This window comes from Procambarus clarkii, chromosome 19, assembly GCF_040958095.1.
Source record: "Procambarus clarkii isolate CNS0578487 chromosome 19, FALCON_Pclarkii_2.0, whole genome shotgun sequence".
Classification (NCBI taxonomy): Eukaryota; Metazoa; Arthropoda; class Malacostraca; order Decapoda; family Cambaridae; genus Procambarus; species Procambarus clarkii.
Genome location: NC_091168.1, coordinates 21855666 through 21878645, shown reverse-complemented (window position 1 = coordinate 21878645; position 22980 = coordinate 21855666). Strand labels below are relative to the sequence as shown.

The 22980-nt window shown below is 44.3% G+C and overlaps 1 protein-coding gene and 1 long non-coding RNA gene across 2 annotated transcripts; both read left to right on the top strand.

Moving 5' to 3' along the window:
- Positions 1-1631: 1631 nt before the first annotated feature.
- On the top strand, positions 1632-3190 carry LOC123757724 (cuticular protein 47Eg). Its single transcript, XM_045741571.2, has 3 exons — positions 1632-1882; positions 2399-2538; positions 2748-3190. Exons 1-3 carry the CDS (start codon positions 1871-1873, stop codon positions 2917-2919), a joined length of 324 nt encoding a protein of 107 aa, XP_045597527.2. The 5' UTR covers positions 1632-1870; the 3' UTR covers positions 2920-3190.
- Positions 3191-8455: 5265 nt separating this feature from the next.
- Positions 8456-13357, top strand: LOC123757547 (uncharacterized). The gene is made up of 2 exons (XR_006772772.2): positions 8456-8611; positions 12291-13357. It is a non-coding gene; the product is annotated as an uncharacterized lncRNA (long non-coding RNA).
- The last annotated feature ends 9623 nt before the right edge of the window (positions 13358-22980 follow it).

The following is a 22980-nucleotide window of genomic DNA, read 5'->3' as shown; positions in this document are numbered from 1 at the left end:
CAGTAAAATAACAATAACAATTAAAATATAAATTTGTGTTATTGTTATAAAGAGCCAATAAAATATTTTCAGGAAGCAAACGAAGAAAAATTAAATTATTATTGTAGTAAAAATATTACGATGTTATCCAGCAACCACGGAGGATAACACAGTGACGGAGGATAACACAGTGACGGAGGATAACACAGTGACGGAGGATAACACAGTGACGGAGGATAACACAGTGACGGAGGATAACACAGTGACGGAGGATAACACAGTGACGGAGGATAACACAGTGACGGAGGATAACACAGTCACGGAGGATAACACAGTCACGGAGGATAATACAGTCACGGAGGATAACACAGTCACAGACAATAACAGTCAAGGAGGATAATGAAGTCACGGAGGATAACACAGTCAGGGACGATAACAGTCACGGAGGACAACACAGTCACGGAGGATAACACAGTCACGGAGGATAACACAGTCACGGAGGATAACACAGTCACGGAGGATAACACAGTCACGGAAGATAACACAGTCACGGAGGATAACACAGTCACGGAGGATAACACAGTCACGGAGGATAACACAGTCACGGAGGATAACACAGTCACGAAGGATAACACAGTCACGAAGGATAACACAGTCCCGGGAGATAACACAGTGACGGAGGATAACACAGTCACGAAGGATAACACAGTCACGTAGGATAACACAGTCACGGGAGATAACACAGTGACGGAGGATAACACAGTCATGGAGGATAACAGTCACGGAGGATAACACAGTCACGCAGGATAACACAGTCACGGAGGATAACACAGTCACGGAGGACAACACAGATAACACAGTCACGGAGGATAACACAGTCACGGAGGACAACACAGATAACACAGTCACGGAGGATAACACAGTCACGGAGGACAACACAGATAACACAGTCATGGGAGATAACACAGTGGTTGCCAGGATCAGGTTGGGTTACCTGTGGCAGGTGGCTACGGGTGACGGATCTCCCAATCCTGAGCACTCCAGGTGCAAACTCTGTGAACAGGAACTGCGGCATGATCTCCCACACTACATCACCGAATGTCCAGTTATCAGACCATTCAGACCCGCCGGCATGAGGTCCCTGAAGCTTTGCAATTACTTTATTCCATTTCGTGTTCTTGATGATATCCTCATAATGCACCCAGAGTTTGCCAATGCAGACTACTGATCCCATGGTACTGTATGACTAACCATCCTGTGTGATGGGGACGTTTAGCATTATGTCACTAGTTCCTGATACACTCTGTACTCCCCTTCATATAGTCTAGGATAGCTGAACAAATATCCAGGGACCTAATTGTGTTAATAACCAAAATTTGGGTGGATATAATTGGTCCAATAGGCCTCCTGCAATTTCCGATAATCTTATTCCTATAATTCCTTCGACCGTAGACGACATATGAGGCATCAAGTCGTTTGCGACATCATCGTTTGTCTCTAATGATTGCAATCAAGGAAGGAAACATTCCCACGCTCTCTCGCTGACCACAAAAACCCCACATAAACCAATACATGAGCTGTGTGTGTGCTGGGAAATTGGTATTCCTTTCAAGGTTGACATTTCTGGTGAGGTCACATTTCCGTCCCAAGAGGCGTGGTCTTCGGTGCCATGGGGCCCTATATAAGGCAAATGAGTACCTCGGTCTGCACCACATCCAGACCTCACCTCCTGCCCTCACGGTCTCTTCTTCCTCAACTTCCTCCTTGGTGTGGTCTGAAGTTCTCATAACTACAGATCTGGTCATCCCTTAGCATCTTCCTTCCAGCATCCTTCTGCCAACATCCCTCTGCCAGAATTCTTTTGCCAGCAACCAATTGTCATCTCAACAGGATGAAGTTCTGGGTGAGTTGTTGTGATTTTCACGAAGTTCATAATACAAGATATATACAGTGGAAGGTGTACCTAGTGTATATACAGTTAGAGGTGCACCCAGTGTATATACATTGAGAGTTCAGTTTACTCCTTGACAATTTTCAGGATTTAAGTATTATTGACGGCTGGTCAATACTGTGGTGACCTTAGTAACCCTCCTAAAGGTTAAGGGTCTAACCATTAAGCCCACCACCAAACTTGCTAATTGGTCAATAAACTATTGTGGAGGCTAAATGTACATCATAGCAGTTTTCATTAAACATTGTACACAACAACTTCAATAAGAGAACATCATGTCTTAATTATACCTAAACATCATTCAGACTTCTCGAATATATAAATCACAAATGGTTTTCGATATCCAAGAACAGTCACTGAAGAATACTTAAGAAACTAGGAAGCAAATGTTTTAGGAGTCTTCAAATTCCATCAAAGTTTACAGAAGGAATATTTAAATATAATTGTGTAATTCTTCTCGTTCCCTAGATGGTTGTGGCAATGGTGGCAGCGGTGGGATTAGTGGCTCACGCTGGAGCCTCACCAAATACACTATTCGACTTCGAAGGTGACAACCACAAGCACTCTCAAACAGGCGACGCTGGTGACAAGGTCGAGGGCTCGTACAGGTAAGTTAGGGGGCAGGTGGGTCTGAACCTGAGCAAATGATGTCCGCTTCATCGACAAAACAATTTGATTTTAATACCAAAATATGAAAAAATTTGTTTTACGTATAAAAATCTTTTTTTTGCACTTGAAAGTTATTATTTTCATTTGGCAAGTTATTAGGACAAATCTGTTGTCCCTCAAAGTTAACACAATACCCCTCATGTTTTAGCTGGACGTCTCCAGAAGGCGTAGAGTTCTTCGTCAAGTACGTGGCTGACGAGAATGGTTACCGCGTCCTGGACTCCAACGCCGTCCCCGTCTCCTCCTGGGGCGCCCGGGCTGACGGCAACCAGGGCTCCTTCGTCGACTACGAGGGCGAAGGAGGAGGAGCCAAGCATTAACCTACTGTTTACGCTGGAAACGACTTCGAGACTAAGAAAATAGAGCTTGAGGACTTCGAAACGAAGAAATTAGGCTCTGAAAACTTGGAAGCTAGCTTAGAAGGACCTGAGGACTCGGAAGTGACCGGTTGGTCGCGACTCTCTCTCTTATAATGTATAAGTAACAATTGTATATCATTGTGAAGCGGTGGTTTGGTAACTTATTTGTAATTTCAGCCTAAATGTTGTCCCGTTGCAAGTAGTTAGTCTTGGGCAGAATAAAACGTTCATGATGGGAGATAATACGTCTTTTTCACCTTAAAAGTATTTTTAATTGTTATGTAACATGAGGACAGGAGAATTTGATGATACGAATGTCTGTCAGTCTGAGAAGAGAGAGACAGAGAGGCTCTCTCTCTCTCTCTCTCCCATAGGTAACACTCATCAAACAGAAGGTCTGACCTCGATCCCACTCATCAAATAGATATAACAAAGGTCTCACTCATCAAGTAAGGTCTCTGTCGTAGGACACACTAATCTAAGAGGACTATAAAACGCGGGGAAAAAAGTAATTGAGCAGGGTTTCAACGAGCCGGCAACGTCATTCACCACGCGCCAGGCTAGTGCTTAGCTGTGTTGTCAAGGTGCCGCCAGGAGGGGCGAGCTAGGCTGCTGGGATGATGCTAGGATTATGTTAAGTGATGCTAGGTGATGCCTGAAGATCCAGAATGATGAATGACTGATGCTTGGGGCCGAGGGAAACATTATGATGGCTGAGTCAGGCCAGGATTATTCTGAATGATACTGGGTGGTGCTAGGATGATGCCCCCGGTGATCAAGATATTAATTTGGGATGAAGGAATGTCTTGCTTGGAGGCTCAGGTGTGTGTGTGTGTCATTACGGTACGCGATGGAATTTTGATTGAGTGATGGCTGGGAGGAAGGAGGGGGAGGGGAGGGGACTGGGGGGAGAGCTGACTAGAGCGGCTCTGGCCATCGGTCCGCCGGGAAAAATCCCGGGGAAAATTCCCAGCGGGCAACAGGTTGAACAGCTATATGCTATTGCAAAAGTTTCCACATCGCAATTTTGTTTTTTTGGGATGGAGGGGGGAGGGGAAGGGGGCAGAGGCGGGGGCAGAGCCCCCTCCTCTGATATAGACCTATATCAGAGACTCGGAGAAAAATAGGCTCAGTAGAACTAGACATATGTTCGCCACATACCATTTTTAAATAAGATAAAAACAGATGCAAACAGGAACGAGAACTGAAGCGCCTCTACATCCAGTCTCAAGAACAACAAGGAGGTCAAAGTAGAGAATTAGAAACCATCAAACTTAAGCTACAAGAATCATATAAACTCCAGGAGAGACACAGAGAGGAACAGATAAAAAAAAAATCAGTGAAATAGAGAGAGCAACCCCCAAAATACTTTTTCTCCTGTAGAAAATCAAGAACTTAACGTACATTTAACAATAAACTCTTGTCCAAGGGAGAGGAACTTTCACAGATGAGAGCACAGGAATTACTACAAATTCTGATGCTACAATACAATGTTGTTTTCAGTAAACCACTAAATACTCTGAAGATCTATAATGCTAACGAATTCTTCATGAATTGGACATCAGCATCGAAGCATATATATATATATATATATATATATATATATATATATATATATATATATAATATATATATATATATATATATATATATATATATATATATTACTTTAAGAAGCATGACGTTTCTTATATTTCTAATGTGATCTAAAAGAAAAACAGAAGTCACAATAAAATAAGTAGCAAACAAAGAACTCATACTGAACAAAATTACCTCTCAGAAGAAGAGAGATAGATATATAACGACACTGGTTATGAAACAAAACACTTAAGCTCACTTGTAATGATCAAACTGAATAAAAGTTTATAACTATTACATGGATAACAACAGCTAATTAACACAATTATAACAATATATCTAATAAAACAATCCACACTATTAAACTTACGCGACTTGATTAAACGAAGTGAAACTTGATATATTAATCAAGAGGACAATCAACACTAATACAACACTTATAATAATTACTACACATTTACAAAACATGTATATAAAACCCAAGCAAAATAAGAAATAATTGTAAAATATTAGCCATAACTCTATGAAAAGTATAAATATCAAACAAAACTAAACATCAAAAATTTATTATACGTCTTAATTCAAACAACTTTAACAATTTACAATATCAACACTTATAAGTAAAAAAATAAGACAATTCATGGTAGACTAAAGCAAAAATAAAAAAAACACCAGCACGAACCAAAAAATCAAAATATAAGGCCTAGTGTGCATTATACATTGTACAATTGAAGAGCCGAAAGGTTATTATTTAGTAGAGGCCGCAGATCCCTGTGTCTAGAATTTTAAAATCGGAATTTAAGTAGATTTAATTCATGAGTTGAATCATTCTTTGCTGGAATCCGATTTTAAAATTCTAGACTTGTATGAATGGCCAGTCGGATTTGAGAATAATGGAATCCTTATATATCAGGGAGCTACGACCTCTGTTAATCTACGTCCTATCTACGTCAGAGACTATCCTCAGACGTAGATAGGGACAGTAGAGAGGGACATCATCCCTTGCAAGTGATTGTTGTTAAAGATTCGCTACCTGGAACAAAGTTGCAAGTAGCACGGGCTATGGTGAGCCCGTAGTGGAGAGCAAGTGACATTAGAAATTTAACATAAAGGGCGTTACCAGCTGACCTCACGGCATTCAAGAAAACTTGATAATCCTCTTCAAAGCTTCCTCAGTGCTAGGTAATAAACATGGTACACTAACTTCATGCCCGGCGCACAACATGGTACACTTCGTACAAGGCCGGTACAAAAGCTGGTACACTTTCTCCGCGCCTGGTGCATTTCCTCCGTTCTCGGTACAAAGCGTAGCACACTTCCTGCATACCCCGGTGCATCATATGGTACACTCCCTCCATCCCGGTACAAAACATGGTACATTTTCCTCCATGCCCCGGTACAAACATGGTAAAATTCATCAATGCCCTGTTTCAAACATGATACAGTTCCTCACTCCCTGGTACAAAACAAGGTACACTTCCTACAAGGCCGGTATAAACCATGGTACACTTTCCACCATGTCCGGTACAAAGTACACTTTCTCCCTCCCTCCCCTGACTCGGTACAAACAAAATACACTTCCCCCATACGAGGTACAAACACGGTACACCTCCCCCCTCCCCCCCCCAGACCCAGTACAGACAAGGTACACCTCAACCTTTGACATTACAAGACTCATCCACAGTTGCACTAAACGGCCCATGCAACAATGCAGACAACAAGGGTTGTGCAATATGTTCACTTGTACAATGATCTGTCCAATGGAGCCATGTTTGGTGGTGTTTTTTTTTTTTGGGGGGGGGGGGTCGATGCGAATAGTGCCCTTGCCAGTGATCCTAGGACCTGTCAGTGGTCTCCTAGGACCTGTCAGAGGTCTCCTAGGACCTGTAGGACTCTGCTACAACCTGGCAGGGCTCCACTAGGACCTGTCAAAAGTCTCCTAGGACCTGTAGGACTCTCCTACGACCTGGCAGGGCTCCACTAGGACCTGCCAGAAGTTACATAGGACCTGTAGGACTCTCCTACGACCTGGCAGGGCTCCACTAGGACCTGTCAGGACTCTCCTAGGACGTGTTAGGACTCTCCTAGGACCTGTCAGGACTCTCCTAGGACCTGTCAGGACTCTCCTAGGACCTGTCAGGACTCTCCTACGACCCAGTAGGAATGATGCTCTGATATAGACGAACAGGCTGGGCTATATGGGAAAAGGAAATTGGATATATAATTTGTCTGAATTTATCTGAGAGGCACTAACACTCTAGTAACCTTGACGAGGACAGGAAGCCGGCGGCTTGTCAAACATCCCCACCCCGGGGAGCCGGTCGGCCGAGCGGACAGTACGCTGGACTTGCGATCCTGTGGTCCCGGGTTCGATCCCGGGCGCCGGCGAGAAACAATGGGCAGAGTTTCTTTCACCCTATGCCCCTGTTTCCTAGCAGTAAAATAGGTACCTGGGTGTTAGTCAGCTGTCACGGGCTGCTTCCTGGGGATGGAGGCCTGGTCGAGGACCGGGCCGCGGGGACACTAAAGCCCCGAAATCGTCTCAAGATAACCTCAAGATCTCAAGATAACCCCCTCTATCCCCCCATTGGTCCTGGATATTTTCTCAAACGTCGACTTCAAAAATTCTAATATTCTGATATTTACGGCTTCGGCGGGTAAGCGGTTCCCATGGGGGGCATACAACCCCGTGGGAGAAAAAAAAAAGCATATCTCCTGTTCTCTGTCCTGCATTGTGGTTTGTTGAGCTTCTAGAGTTCTTTTTTTCAGCGCCTTAGTGTGGCAATCCAGAGAGGAAATGCTCATTGCATCCATGGTCTCCCACAAGGTGGGAGCTGGACGGCCGAGCGGACAGCACGCTGGACTTGTGATCCCGTGTTCCTGGATTCGATCCCAGGAACACGTTCTTACGGCTTGTTGAGCTTGCAACCCGTTGCGTCTTGTGGTGGGTGTTCTTCTGACCTTCTGAAGCAAAGGTCTGGATCAACATCCTCCAACATTACTCGATGTTTTAGAGACTTAGATGAGATCCGCCCTGTCCCGTCTGGTTTATTGTGTTGTTGGCCTTGTGTCCTGTGGCAAGGAGAGTGCATATAATGAGAAGGAGCTCGGGTATGAGGACAAGGTGCTGGGGTATGAGGACAAGGAGCTGGGGTATGTGGATAAGGAGCTGGGTTATGTGGGACAAGGAGCTAGGGTATGAGGGACAAGGAGCTGAGGTATGAGGACAAGGAGCTGGGTTATGTGGGACAAGGAGCTAGGGTATGAGGGACAAGGAGCTGGGGTATGAGGACAAGGTGCTGGGGTATGAGGGACAAGGAGCTGAGGTATGAGGGACAAGGAGCTGGGGTTATGTGGACAAGGAGCTGGGTTATGAGGACAAGTAGCTGGGGTATGAGGACAAGGGGCTGGGATATGAGGAAAAGGAGCTAGGGTTATGAGGACAAGGAGTTGGGGTATGTGGACAAGGAGCTGGGGTATGAAGACAAGGAACTGGGATATGAGGACAAGGAACTGGGATATGAGGAAAAGAAGCTGGGATATGAGGAAAAGGAACTGGGATATGAGGACAAGGAGCTGGGATATGAGGACAAGGAGCTGGGAAATGAGTACAAGAAGCTGGGATATGAGGACAAGGAGCTGGGGTATGAGAACAAAGAGCTGGAGTATGAAGACAAGGAGCTGGAGCTGGGATATGAATACAAAAAGCAGGGATATGAGGACAAGGAGCTGGGATATAAGGACAAGGAAATAAGATAACATTCGAGGGGGGAGAGAATAGTGACGGTGTTGCTGGGGGAGAATGGTGATGGTGTTGAGAGAGGGAAGAAGAGACGCAGGATGAGGATGCTGTTGGGAGGGAGAGAGGGAGGAAGAGGGGGGGGGGAGAGAAGAGTCGCCAGGATAACCAGTAGTCGACAAGGACGCTCGCTTGCTCCCGTGATAAAAGCCCGCCACCGGGAACGGGCCGCCCCAGTCCTCATCTTCCTCACCGTCTCTCCGGCTGGCGCGCAAACCCATATATCCAACACACTTCCTCACCATCCTCACTATCACCGTCACCATGAGAATCCTGGTGAATATTCGACTTGTAGTGTGTGTGTGAAGGTGCTACATACCAGACACCACCATCTGGTAGATCATTTTAAGGGCGGGGGACAGGATTGCCAAATATCATCGACCGTGCAGAAAAAAAAGTATTGTGGTAATATGATGCAACTGTTGACTACATTACCTACGTTCTGCTTAGGCTGCAGAGTCTCGTGTCTGCTGCATTGTTGCACAAACTTCTCATTTTTTTGCAAAGTGATGGATTCTTTTACACTTTTAGGGTAGTTTTTATTATTATTATTTTCTACCACAGACGTGGCCAGACATTTACAATGCTAACCAGCATATATATATATATATATATATATATATATATATATATATATATATATATATATATATATATATATATATATATATACATTTTCTTCTATCCTCCATGGACGAGGTTGGAGAGCCTGTTAAACATATACTTCAGTGATTTATTGAACAATCAACCACAGAAGGTGATTGTAGTGCTTTTAAAATGCTAAACTAATCTGCAATCGTAAATACACAGATTTACGTCTGTCTTACATAAAGAGTGTTCGAGGTGTTGTTTTACATAGTGTCAATAATGTGCGTTTACAAAGGTGATAGAGGGGGTCTTGGCGGGTCGTGAATTGACAGACAGGTGTCGGACATCTGTCTGTCAATTCCGACAGTTACATGTGACCTTCCACTTGATGGAGATCTTAACAAGTGATAGATTGTTGAAAGGTATTGGGGGGGGGGCCTTGACAAGTGATGGATTGTTGACAAGCGTTGGGGGGGGGGGGGTGACTTGACAAGTGACGGACTGTTGACAGGTGGGATCTTCCAACAGTCCTGTTACTCTCACTAGGCCTGTGTCACCTCTGTGTTCTTAAGTCTTAAATGCCCCCTCATTCAGGTCTTAAATGCCCCCTCATTCAGGTCTTAAATGCCCCTCATTCAGGCCTTAAATGCCCCTCATTCAGGTCTTAAATGCCCCTCATTCAGGTCAATAAATGCCCCCTCATTCAGGTCTTAAATGCCCCTCATTCAGGTCTTAAATGCCCCTCATTCAGGTCTTAAATGCCCCTCATTCAGGTCTTAAATGCCCCCTCATTCAGGTCTTAAATGTCCCTCATTCAGGTCTTAAATGCCCCTCATTCAGGTCTTAAATGCCCCTCATTCAGGTCTTAAATGCCCCCTCATTCAGGTCTTAAATGCCCCTCATTCAGGTCTTAAATGCCCCTCATTCAGGTCTTAAATGCCCCTCATTCAGGTCTTAAATGCCCCCTCATTCAGGTCTTAAATGCCCCTCATTCAGGTCTTAAATGCCCCTCATTCAGGTCTTAAATGCCCCTCATTCAGGTCTTAAATGCCCCCTCATTCAGGTCTTAAATGCCCCCTCATTCAGGTCTTAAATGCCCCTTCATTCAGGTCTTAAATGCCCCCTCATTCAGGTCTTAAATGCCCCTCATTCAGGTCCTAAATGCCCCTCATTCAGGTCTTAAATGCCCCTCATTCAGGTCTTAAATGCCCCTCATTCAGGTCTTAAATGCTCCTCCTTCAGGTCTTAGGTAAATGAGTAAATCTACTCAGCCAAGTGTATGAGTAATCCCCTATTAAGGTGTATTAGTTCACCCCAGATGCATACCCCATCCATGTACTCATCCCTGTACTCATCCATGTACTCATCCATGTACTCATCCATGTACTCATCCATGTACTCATCCCTGTACTCATCCCTGTACTCATCCATGCACTCATCCATGTACTCATGCATGTACTCATCCCTGTACTCATCCATGTACTCATCCATGTACTCATCCATGTACTCATCCATGTACTCATCCCTGTACTTATCCATGTACTCATCCATGTACTCATCCCTGTACTTATCCATGTACTCATCCATGTACTCATCCCTGTACTTATCCATGTACTCATCCCTGTACTCATCCATGCACTCATCCATGTACTCATGCATGTACTCATCCCTGTACTCATCCATGTACTCATCCATGTACTCATCCATGCACTCATGCATGAGTACATGCATGAGTACAATATGTAATGTAATAAATCTATATTAGTTCTTAATGCCCCCTCAAGCTTTCCTTGGGACAGTGATTAGGACAGTGACAAGGACAGTGACCTGGACAGTGACCAGGACAGTGACCAGGACAGTGACCAGGACAGTGACCAGGACAGTAACTAGGACAGTAACTAGGACAGTGATTTGGACAGTGACCAGGACAGTGACCAGGACAGTGACCTGGACAGTGACCAGGACAGTGACCAGGACAGTGACCAGGACAGTAACTAGGACAGTGACCTGGACAGTGACCAGGACAGTGACCAGGACAGTGACCAAAATAATGATTTTTTTTCAAATTTACCAATTTGCAGTGAAAAGAAATACGGGCCAATTTGCCCTTTTTTTCGTTCGTATAAAGTCATAAAAGCAACAGATGAATCAGAATTAACTCTGGTTGACAGTAGAGTTACACAAAATGAACCACAAAAGATTTAGAAGTAGGTATATATAGCTTTTCGAGGTTTACGATTATACACTGTAAACCAGAATTACGAATCGGCTCGTAGAGTATATATAGTCTACCCCCCCCCCTCCACCCGTCACGTCCTCGTTACCCTGTCCACTGTATCACCTGTCCACTGTATCACCTGTCCACTGTATCACCTGTTCACTGTATCACCTGTCCACCGTATCACCTGTCCACTGTATCACCTGTCCACTGTATCACCTGTCCACTGTATCACCTGTCCACTGTATCACCTGTCCACTGTATCACCTGTCCACTGTATCACCTGTCCACTGTATCACCTGTCCACTGTATCACCTGTCCACTGTATCACCTGTCCACTGTATCACCTGTTCACTGTATCACCTGTCCACTGTATCACCTGTCCACTGTATCACCTGTCCACTGTATCACCTGTCCACTGTATCACCTGTCCACTGTATCACCTGTCCACTGTATCACCTGTCCACTGTATCACCTGTCTAACTCCTGTCCATCCTGGTGGTTGTGTTGTCCCGTCGCCCCCTCGCTGCTCCGAGTACGCCCATCAGAGTACTCTCCTCTGAGTACGCCCTTACGAGTACGTCCCCTTGTTCTCCTTCAGTACTCATCGAGTTGTACTCAACTAGTTGTGCTTGCGGGGGCTGAGCTTTGTCTCTTTGGTCCCGCCTCTCAACCGTCAATCAACTGGTGTACAGATTCCTGAGAGTATCTGACATTGAAAAATTTCTTTCTAATGTCTCTGTGGCTCATTTGGGTACTAAGTTTCCACCTGTGTCCCCTTGATTCGTGTTCCACCCGGGCTGAAGAGTATGTCTTTGTCCACCCGGTCAATTCCCCTGAGAATTTTGTAGGTGGTTATCATGTCTCCCCTTACTCTTCTGTTTTTCCAGGGACGTAAGGTTCAGCTCTCTTAGCCTTTCCTCGTAGCTCATACCTCTCAGTTCCGGGACGAGCCTGGTGGCATACCGCTGAATCGTCTATAGATACACTGAATCTTCAGTGTATCAGTATGAGGGCGAAGAACATGATGGACTGCTGGGGGGGATGATAGTAATGGCTATTTATACCATTTAGACACAACACAAATACATACGTGAGCCTACGTGAGTCCTATGTGCAATGTAACCGAGGTTGACGTCTCCATTCCAGGTGGTGCTGCTGCTGGTGGTGGTGGTGGCCACGGCCGCCCTGGCGTCTCCCGCGCCCTGGTTCAAATTCAAATCGGCCAAAAGAGGACGCAGCTTGGGCGGCTCTGAGATCGGCTGGGTTCCTCCGCGCGGTCTGGTGGCCTACAAGAGCCGCTACTATGACAGGAGTGACGAGAGCTCCGAGGACGACTCCAGGAACGACTCAGACGAGAGCCGGAGCTACAGAAGGAGGTACTTCAGCCGCCGCTGGTGACGAGTTCGAGTAGTGGATTGACGCGCTGTTGACCTCCTGACTCGCCTGCTTGCAGCTCTCAGCCTCTTGGACCACCGTGTTTACTGCTCTAGTGATCCCAATCTTTACTGCTCTAAAGCTCTAGTGATCCCAATCTTTACTGCTGTAAGGCTCTAGTGATCCCAATCTTTACTGCTCTAAGGCTCTAGTGATCCCAATCTTTACTGCTCTAAGGCTCTAGTGATCCCAATCTTTACTGCTCTAAGGCTCTAGTGATCCCAATCTTTACTGCTCTAAGGCTCTAGTGATCCCAATATTTGCTGCTCTAAGGCTCTAGTGATCCCAATATTTACTGCTCTAAGGCTCTAGTGATCCCAATCTTTACTGCTGTAAGGCTCTAGTGATCCCAATCTTTACTGCTCTGTGTATCCAGTGACCCCAATCCTTACCGCTCAGGAGGGGGGGGGGTCCAGTGAGCACAATCACCTCCGTCCTGGGGTCAAGCAGAAGCAGGAGTTAGTCTTCAGATCAAGCGTCGTCTCCATCCTGTAACATGTTGTCGTCAGTGCTGACCAATGCCAATATATCTAAGTTTACCATTGAAAATATTCTTCAGACAACTAACAGAAATCTACAGAAAATGATCCAATTGAATAAACACCACGAATAGTTCCAAAGATATTGTTCATTTGAACAAAAGTATTATTCTGTACCACACGGTTAAGGGCCACATGATTCAATTGTTATATAAATAGTATTTTTAATCATTGCAAATTGTTCGTGGTCGATGATTGGTCGAGATTAAACTGTGCACTATAGTTTGTGGTGTGATTAATCATCTCCGTTTTCTTTACCCATCAGTTTTCCTTTCATGTTTTTGTTTTTGTTAAGTTAGAGCTGCATGTTGGAGAGCGGGTCGGTACGCTGGCAATATTATATCAGATGTGGTACCCGGCGGCGCCCGGGGCGACCCATTGCCCATGTCGGCACCACACACACACACACACACACACACACACACACACACACACACACACACACACACAAACACACACACACACACACACACACACACACACACACACACACACACACACACACACACACACACACACACAGCTACACCTTACCAGGTGTAGCTGGTAAGGTGCTCCAGTGGATAAGGGAGTATCTAAGCAATAGGAAGCAGAGAGTTACGATGAGGGGTGAGACCTCCGATTGGCGTGAAGTCACCAGTGGAGTCCCACAGGGCTCTGTACTCGGTCCTATCTTGTTTCTGATATATGTAAATGATCTCCCGGAGGGTATCGATTCATTTCTCTCAATGTTTGCGGACGATGCTAAAATTATGAGAAGGATTAAAACAGAAGAGGACTGTTTGAGGCTTCAAGAAGACCTAGACAAGCTGAAGGAATGGTCGAACAAATGGTTGTTAGAGTTTAACCCAACCAAATGTAATGTAATGAAGATAGGTGTAGGGAGCAGGAGGCCAGATACAAGGTATCATCTGGGAGAGGAAATTCTTCAGGAGTCAGAGAAGGAAAAAGACTTGGGGGTTGATATCACGCCAGACCTGTCTCCTGCAGCACATATCAAGCGGATAACATCAGCGGCATATGCCAGGCTGGCCAACATACGAGCGGCATTCAGAAACTTGTGTAAAGAATCATTCAGAACTTTGTATACCACATATGTCAGGCCAATCCTGGAGTATGCAGCCCCAGCATGGAGTCCATATCTAGTCAAGGATAAGACTAAACTGGAAAAGGTTCAAAGGTTTGCCACCAGACTAGTACCCGAGCTGAGGGGTATGAGCTACGAGGAGAGACTACGGGAATTAAACCTCACTTCGCTGGAAGACAGAAGAGTTAGGGGGGACATGATCACCACATTCAAGATTCTGAAGGGGATTGATAGGGTAGATAAAGACAGTCTATTTAACACAAGGGGAACACGCACAAGGGGACACAGGTGGAAACTGAGTGCCCAAATGAGCCACAGAGATATTAGAAAGAACTTTTTTAGTGTCAGAGTGGTTGACAAATGGAATGCATTAGGGGGTGATGTGGTGGAGGCTGACTCCATACACAGTTTCAAGTGTAGATATGACAGAGCCCGATAGGCTCAGGAATCTGTACACCTGTTGATTGACGGTTGAGAGGCGGGACCAAAGAGCCAGAGCTCAACCCCCGCAAACACAACTAGGTGAGTACAACTAGGTGAGTACACACACACACACACACACACACACACACACACACACACACACACACACACACACACACACACACACACACACACACACACACACATACACACATTAAGGGCCTCGCGCCTGAGTGGGCAGTGCTTTGGGGTCGTAGTCCTAAGGGCGCGGGGGTCGATTCCCGGCGGAGGCGGAAACAAATGGGCAGAGTTTCTTTCCCCCTGATGCACCTGTTCACCTAGCAGTAAATAGGTACCTGGGAGCTAGACAGCTGCTACGGCTGCTTCCTTTGTGTGTGTGTGTGTGAGTGTGTGTGTGTGTGTGTGTGTGTGTGTGTGTGTGTGTGTGTGTGTGTGTGTGTGTGTGTGTGTGTGTGTGTGTGTGTGTGTGTGTGTGTGTGTGTCTGTTAGAGAGAAATATATGTTGTAGATGTGATAGAGGAAAAATAAATTGGTTAGAAAGGCGGGGTCCAAGAGCTAATAATTCGATTCTGCAGACATATATGGTTGGACCCAGATAGCAAATCTGTCATTTGAACATACGCTTAAAGTCGACATCTGAATACATTTTTATTAAAAACACATTTAGGTACCCGTACAGTTATGCAGCGACCCTAGACCATATGAAGGGCTGTACAGAGTGTGTCAGGAACTAGCTATCCTAGAATATATGAAGGGGAGTACAGTGTGTGTCGTGAACTAGCTACGTGATGCTAAAATCCCCATCACACAGGATGGTTAGTCATACAGGGCCATGTGATCAGTAGTCTGCACTGGCAAACTCTGGGTGCATTATGAGGATATCCTCATGAACACGAGAGGTAATAAAGTAATTACAAAGCTCCAGGGACCTCATGCCTGCGGGTCTGAATGGTCTAATAACTGGACATTCGGTGATGTAGTGTGGGAGATCATGCCACAGTTCCTGCTCACAGAGTTTGCACCTGAAGTGCTCAGGATTGGGACACCTGTAGCCACCTGCCACAGGTAACCCAACCTGATCCTGGCCACCACTGTGTCGCACAGTCTGGTCCACGTTTTGTGCTGCCCACAAACATGGGTTTCAGATCTGGACACATCATAGCTTTTTGTACTGGTGCTTTCAGGCGGTTGGGCGTCAGTAATTTCCCTCCAATCAAACCTGAGTGTTTGGAACAATGTAGTCTTGACAACAGAGATGGGGACACCTAAGTCCAATTCACCTTCATTCTTGTTACACGCTAAATTGGCTACAATGTCTGTGTCATTGTGATGGGCTATATGTATGTGAGATGGTATCCAGACAAAAGAGATTCTAAATCCTTTAGAGTCTAAACAAAAGAGATTCTGTGAAGCGATCTGGTTATTATAATGGCGAGTACGAGGGTTTTGCTGTCGATCGTACAGCAGAAGTCCTCAATTGCTCGAAGGGCAGACTATAAGTCACAAAATAGTATTTCTCCTATGTTTCTTTAATGTCCTAGTTGCTAATTGTAGTGCAGCTCGTTCTGTTGGTGTAGAGGTCAGCCAGTTGTTTAACCTTACAATGATTGTGTGTAAATATTGTTTCTATAAAACCTACATGTTGCTACAGTCTGTCCAGTAGACGACTGGACTGAGCCGTCGGTGCAGACACTGTGTTCGTGAGATCTGAGATGTTTGACGGAGGAGGCAATAGTTTCAAGTGTGACAGCTTTGAGGAAGAGCAAGATTCTCATTACCTTTCTTGGCGACGAGTCTCTATGATACTTAATACAGATAAAAGAGAATAATAAAGGTAAATAGATTGCATTTAAAAAGAAAAGTACAACTGATGAGATTATTAACATTTATCATACAAGGAGTGAGTTGGTATGTTGGCACCAGTCAATAGGGTATTAATAGCACTGAATAATTTACCTATGGGGCCATATCCTCCCCTCGAATGTAAAAAGGGGTTGACCCCGACCCGCCGGTCACACACTATAAAATGATTAGGTCTAATTTGGCTAACCTAATGAGGCTATCCCCAAGCATCTGGAATACAGCTTCGAACATACAGACAAAACATTCCCGCTAATAGATATAGATATAATTTTTTGCTATTTAATTTAATTAATTTATAATATTTAATTAAGTGTCAATGTAGTTCTACGAGACGGCTACCACAGAAATACAACAGTCCTCCCTAGATATACAGCAGCGCTCGGTTTACAACAGTCTACCCAAGAGAAGCACAAAAGAAAATGGAAGCAAGAAAAAATAATAAAAACTTGTGTACCTTACTAAATAGATTCCTGGAATTGTCAAGGGGAGACTTGCGTAATATTTTTTGTCCAGTTTAAGTCAGTCGTCTGGATGTGGCTCGCGAGTGATTAGCCCGTGGTTGTCAAGCACTCGTGGCTGTCAAGCACTCACGGCTGTCAAGCACTCATGGCCGTCAGGTTCTTGTGAGGGGGAAGCATAGTTTGGGCATAACTGAATCTTCTGATACAGACTGAGAATGTTTTTCCTGGAGTTGTTCTGAGTGAGGCACATGTTTTGCTGCGTGTGTTGAAGGTTTTCTCCTTGATGATTAACGAAACACCTGTTGATCCAAAAATGCTGTTACTCTGTTAGTCCGTTATTATGTTAGTCCGTTATTATGTTAGTCCGTCGTCCTGTTAGTCCGATATCCTGTTAGTCTGTTATTCTTTTAAGTGTGTTACACTGTTATCCCATTATTTTGTTAGTCCGTTTTCCTATTTTTCCGCTTTTCTGTTAGACTGTTGTCCCGTTAGTTCATTATTCTGCTTGCACGTTATTATGTTAATTAGTATATATATTTATATATATATATATATATATATATATATATATATATATATATATATATATATATATATATATATGTCGTACCTAACAGCCAGAATAAGGCACCACGGGCTCACCATAGCCCGTACTACTTGGAACTGTTCCAGGTAGCAAATCTTTAACAACAACAACAGCCAGAATGCACTACTTGGCCTAGTATGCAAGGCCCGATTTGTCTAATAGGCAGAGTGATTTTCGTTATTTAAAAAAAATCCAATTGGTTTATTTGAATTAATGTGAATTTATTATAATATTAAGAACATGAATTGCTGACTTAATTATATTAGTTTAGGTTAGGTTAGGTTATGATAGTTAGGTTGGGTAGGTTTGGTTAGGTTCAGTTATATTTCTATGTTAGTTTTAACTCAAACCAAAAAATTAATCATGTATAATATAATGGAAAGCTTTATCACTGCATAGTTATGGGTGGTAAATTATTGTGCACCCGGCCTGGACCTGTGACAGAGAAAAAGCATCAACATTGACCACCAGAGTGCTCACATCAAGTCTAACTCACCAACACACACACAATAAACAACAAACAAACCTTTCGATAAACGTCAGCATTGACGCTCCTTTGTCTATCTTACTCAAGCTCATTCACACACAAGTCTATCCTTCGCTTGAAACTGTGCAATATCACCAGTTGCGACGTGGCCGAGAGCCTACAGAAGTAATGACAGGAGTATGGAGTGTTGATAGCAACAAGGCACAGTTCATGCGAGTCACCCCTCTACGAGGCGTCCGTTCTCTTTGTAAATGAATGTCTGCTTTACCTGGATTTAGGGAGGGAGTCCCTCAAGGATTTAGGGAGGGAGTCCCTCAAGGATTTAGGGAGTCTCACAGGGATTTAGGGAGGGATTTAGCTAAAGGAGGTGCAGTTGCTAGCATGAATATGGATGCCCTTACCTCGTGACACTATAAACGCCTTACTAACACTCGCAACTTCAGAGGGAGTTCAGCAATCCACCATCCTAGGTGATAGTGAACACCATCAGGGGGTCCTAGGTGATAGTGAACACCATCAGGGGGTCCTAGGTGATAGTGAACACCATCAGGGGGTCCTAGGTGATAGTGAACACCATCAGGGGGTCCTAGGTGATAGTGAACACCATCAGGGGGTCCTAGGTGATAGTGAACACCATCAGGGGGTCCTGGGTGATATTGAACACCATCAGGGGGTCCTAGGTGATAGTGAACACCATCAGGGGGTCCTGGGTGATATTGAACACCATCAGGGGGTCCTGGGTGATATTGAACACCATCAGGGGGTCCTAGGTGATAGTGAACGCCATTAGGGGGGTCCTAGGTGATAGTGAACATCACAAACCGGCCCTCCTCACCATTGTTACAATTGACCCCCGACCTTGTTCTCTGCACACAATGGGGGAGGTCATGATATCTTGTGTGACCTTGGCTACTCATGCAGTAATGATATCCTTGATAACATCCTCGTTTGGGATAACAGTTGTGATAACTCGAGGGGGCGTTACTTGATAACGTCTCTGTGTTACTTGATACTGTGACCCCCTTGGTTGCTGTTATCTTGCCTGTGACTGAAGATAGACCTAACACCATATGGCACAATGGTTATCTTATAGTATCTAGATTCCAAACGAAAACAGCTGCACAGGAAGATATATATATATATATATATATATATATATATATATATATATATATATATATATATATATATATATATATATATATATATATATATATATGAAGGTGAAAACATGGGGGGATACATAAGGGATAAACATAGGGGCTGCAGAAGGCTTATTGGCCCATACGAGGCATCTCCTATCCAAACAAAGATTAATCCAGTGTAATTGGCCTGTTATGTTGGACATTGTCTTCTGTGTTGGCATCGATATGTTCTTGTCTTGTCCTTACTCTCATGGTGGGTAGAGTAAATAGTTCCGTGATTTGGGTGTTCATGGTAGGTCGCTCTATTCTTATGTGAATTGCCTCAAGAATTTGTAATCTTCTTGAATCTTGGGTTTTGTCTATTATGCAAGTATTCTTGTTCAACATTTCTCTTGTTAGAGTAATGTCATGGGCTTGTCTCATGTGATTCCTAGGGGCACCAGATTGAAGATGGCATGTCAAACGCCTCGTCAGCTTGGTCGACGTCATACCTATGTACTTACATTGAAGGTTACATCCTTCGTGGGGGCAAGTGTACATGTATACAACGCTTGACTGCTGTAGAGGGTTCTCCGTCGGCTTCGGGCTGTTTTTGATAAGGAGTTCGGAAGTCTTCTTGGTTTTGTAGAATATTATCAGGTTTATGTTTTGGTTAGGAGTAGTGCTTTTTACTCCTTTACGGATTATTTCTTTCATTATTCTTTCCTCTTTTATATGTTCACTGTGCATGGTTGATTTGTAATATAATTTTTATTATAATTTGTAATATAATATTTATTTTATTATTATTATTAATTTTATTTGTAAAATTTATTTTATTTTCTCTCTCATATATATATTACATATATATATATATATATATATATATATATATATATATATATATATATATATATATATATATGTATATATATATATATATATATATATATATATATATATATATATATATATATATATATATATATATATATATATATATATATATATATATATATATATATATGAGAGAGGAGCAGCCCGACACAGCTGGAGACACAGCCATGAATACTGACTTTAATTTACATTCACGTAGGTCCTGTGAAGTAAGAAGGGTGTATACGGACCCCCTCTGACGAGCCGGGGCGCTTGATTCCTGTGGCACTGTGCCATAAGTGCCAAGATGGCTCAGCCGTGGGGGGGGGGAGGGAGGGGGAAGACCTTATCTGCCCCCAGCATCATTGTAACTTACACTTTCCGATTATTTGAAGGAGTGTTACCCTCCACTATCATGTCTCCCCCACCACCCCCTCCTCTTTCCCTTCTCTGTGTAGTACATCGTCCCCCTCCCAGCGTCGCCTGCAGAGAGAGAGAGAGAGACAGAGAGAGAGAGAGAGAGAGAGAGAGAGAGAGAGAGAGAGAGAGAGAGAGAGAGAGAGAGAGAGAGAGAGAGAGAGAGAGAGAGAGAGAGAGAGAGAGGCAGAGAGAGAGAGAGAGAGAGAGAGAGAGAAAGCTTTAGGCACTGAGCAGCTCAGGCTCTACGTTAGTTATTAAAAGTCAACCTTCAAGAACGGACTCTTAAGAGTAGTTCTCAATGGAGCAGAATCCCAAAGTAATTGGTGCCAGCGTTCCACAGGGCTGTGTGCTTGGCCCTCTCCTGTGGAATGTTAACTTCGTCTCATTCCTGAAGCTCAAGCCTGTGCTGATGACTGCACTCTAACCTTCACTTACAGAAAGGAAGAAATGCCAACTGCTGCAAGACTCATCAATCATCAACTTTCGGCGATTTCTACCTGGCGTAGGAGATAGCAGGTCACATTGGCGGCTGAGAAGACACAAGCGATGATGATAACTTGACTGCACATGACAAATAGGACAGACTTGCAAATGTGCGGCAAAAAAAAAAAACAGAGTTCACAGATGAAATAGACATTTTAGGATTGAAGTTCGACTTTTCAATGACAATAAACAGCCATGTGCTTAACTTAGCTCAAAAGGCAGCCAGGAAACTTACAGCTCTACGGCGCATCTCACACCTTGACAGCAGGGAATGCAAAACCTTATATGAAGCACAAATTCGTTCCCATCTAGAGTATACACCCCTCTCCTGGATCGCCTGCCCCCCCCCCCATCATTCATCAGAGTGTTGGACAAAGTGGAGAGCCGTGCAAGAAGGCTTATCTCTAGTCTTGGCCATGTCTGGTGGGAACGGTCTGAACATCAGACTCTTCAAAACCGTCGTGACGTTGGTAGACTTATTGTTATATACAAGGCCATCATCCTCTAAGTTCCGCACCTGGCCTAACTCCGTGGACTACCAGTAGTTGCCACCCGTAGCACCAGGCTCTCAACCTTCAACAGTCTCATGCTGGAAGTACCATTCTCAAGAACATCACTCCGAGACTGACTCGCATCTGGAACTTGTTCGCTCAACAGATTGACACACGGGAGATCAGATCAACTGATCACATGCAGACTCTGGCACACAGTAGGCTACAGGCTCATCCTCTTCCTCATATGATTGTTGTTAAGAGATAAATAAAGTGTATTCCTAATGATGCATATAACAGGCTAATGAACGTTAGAGGTAGGATTATACTGAGCTGAGGTAGGAGACCAGGTCTTGCTCGTAGTTTCAACGGGTACTTCAATAGAGAGAGAGAGAGAGAGGGGGGGGGGGTCGAGGGGGGGGGGGGTGTTGGCAGCTCACAGCAACTTGGTGCGGGCGACACACACCTACAAAAACAGCTTGTGGAGGGAGGGGGGGGGGGAGTTGAGCTAATATTCAGCGGTGTTTATGCAAATTAGGAACAAATTAGAAGTCTGTTTGGTTCCCGGGGGCCTCCTTCCCCCTGGCTCGGGAGCTGACACATCTGGCTCGAGAGGCGACACATCTGGCTCGAGTGCTGACACATCGGGCTCGGGGCTCACATAGAGCACCAGCACGTGTCGCGCTCTATATAAACACCACCACCCCCCCCTCCCTCCCTCCCTCCCCCTTCCCCCTCCCAACTCTTGTTCGTAATATCAGGTCTATAACAGCTAAATTACTCTCGATATACCGTTACAGAGGACAAGGAAGCGTGCTCGGCTTATGGAGGTGGTCGTAGACAAGGACGCGACCCTCAGCGCGCTCACCCATCCACTCACACGCCCTCAACCCGACTGACCTGGTGACGCCTCTATCTCCCGGCGGCCCACGACTCTGGAAATGTCAAAAGGCAAAATCATAATAATAATGTTCAATCTATGTATTTTTCTCGTACGTATGTAAGAATGTATATATTCATGTATACTACAAAACTGCGAATGTATATCTTTAATAAGAAATATTGAGGCTGAAGATGTATGTTATTTTATATTTCTTTATCCATATATATATTTATATTGGCAGGATTTATGCAAGCGTCGAGCAGTGTATGTAATGTGGTTCGAACAAAAGTCGTCAGTGAAGCACTTGTTCCGGAAGTGTTCGAACGTCATCAGTTGTGAGTCAGCCCGTCCTCCAAACAAAGATCCAAAAGTGATTCCATGCACCCGCCAAACCCCCTGTTTATGAATGAAAAACGGTTTACACACGACTGACACAACCCGTCCTCGACTCAAGTCCATTACATTCAGCGGTCAACCCCACAGACGCATTCATAAATTTTAACATGCTGTTCATTCAAAACGGGAATTTTCTCAAGTATAAATTAATATTATAATAAATTAGCATATTGTGTATATATAGGCATAGGTTAGGTTAGGTGTTTAGATTCTGATTATTGGTATTTGTAGTACGTGGATGAAGCATTTATAGCGTTGTGGT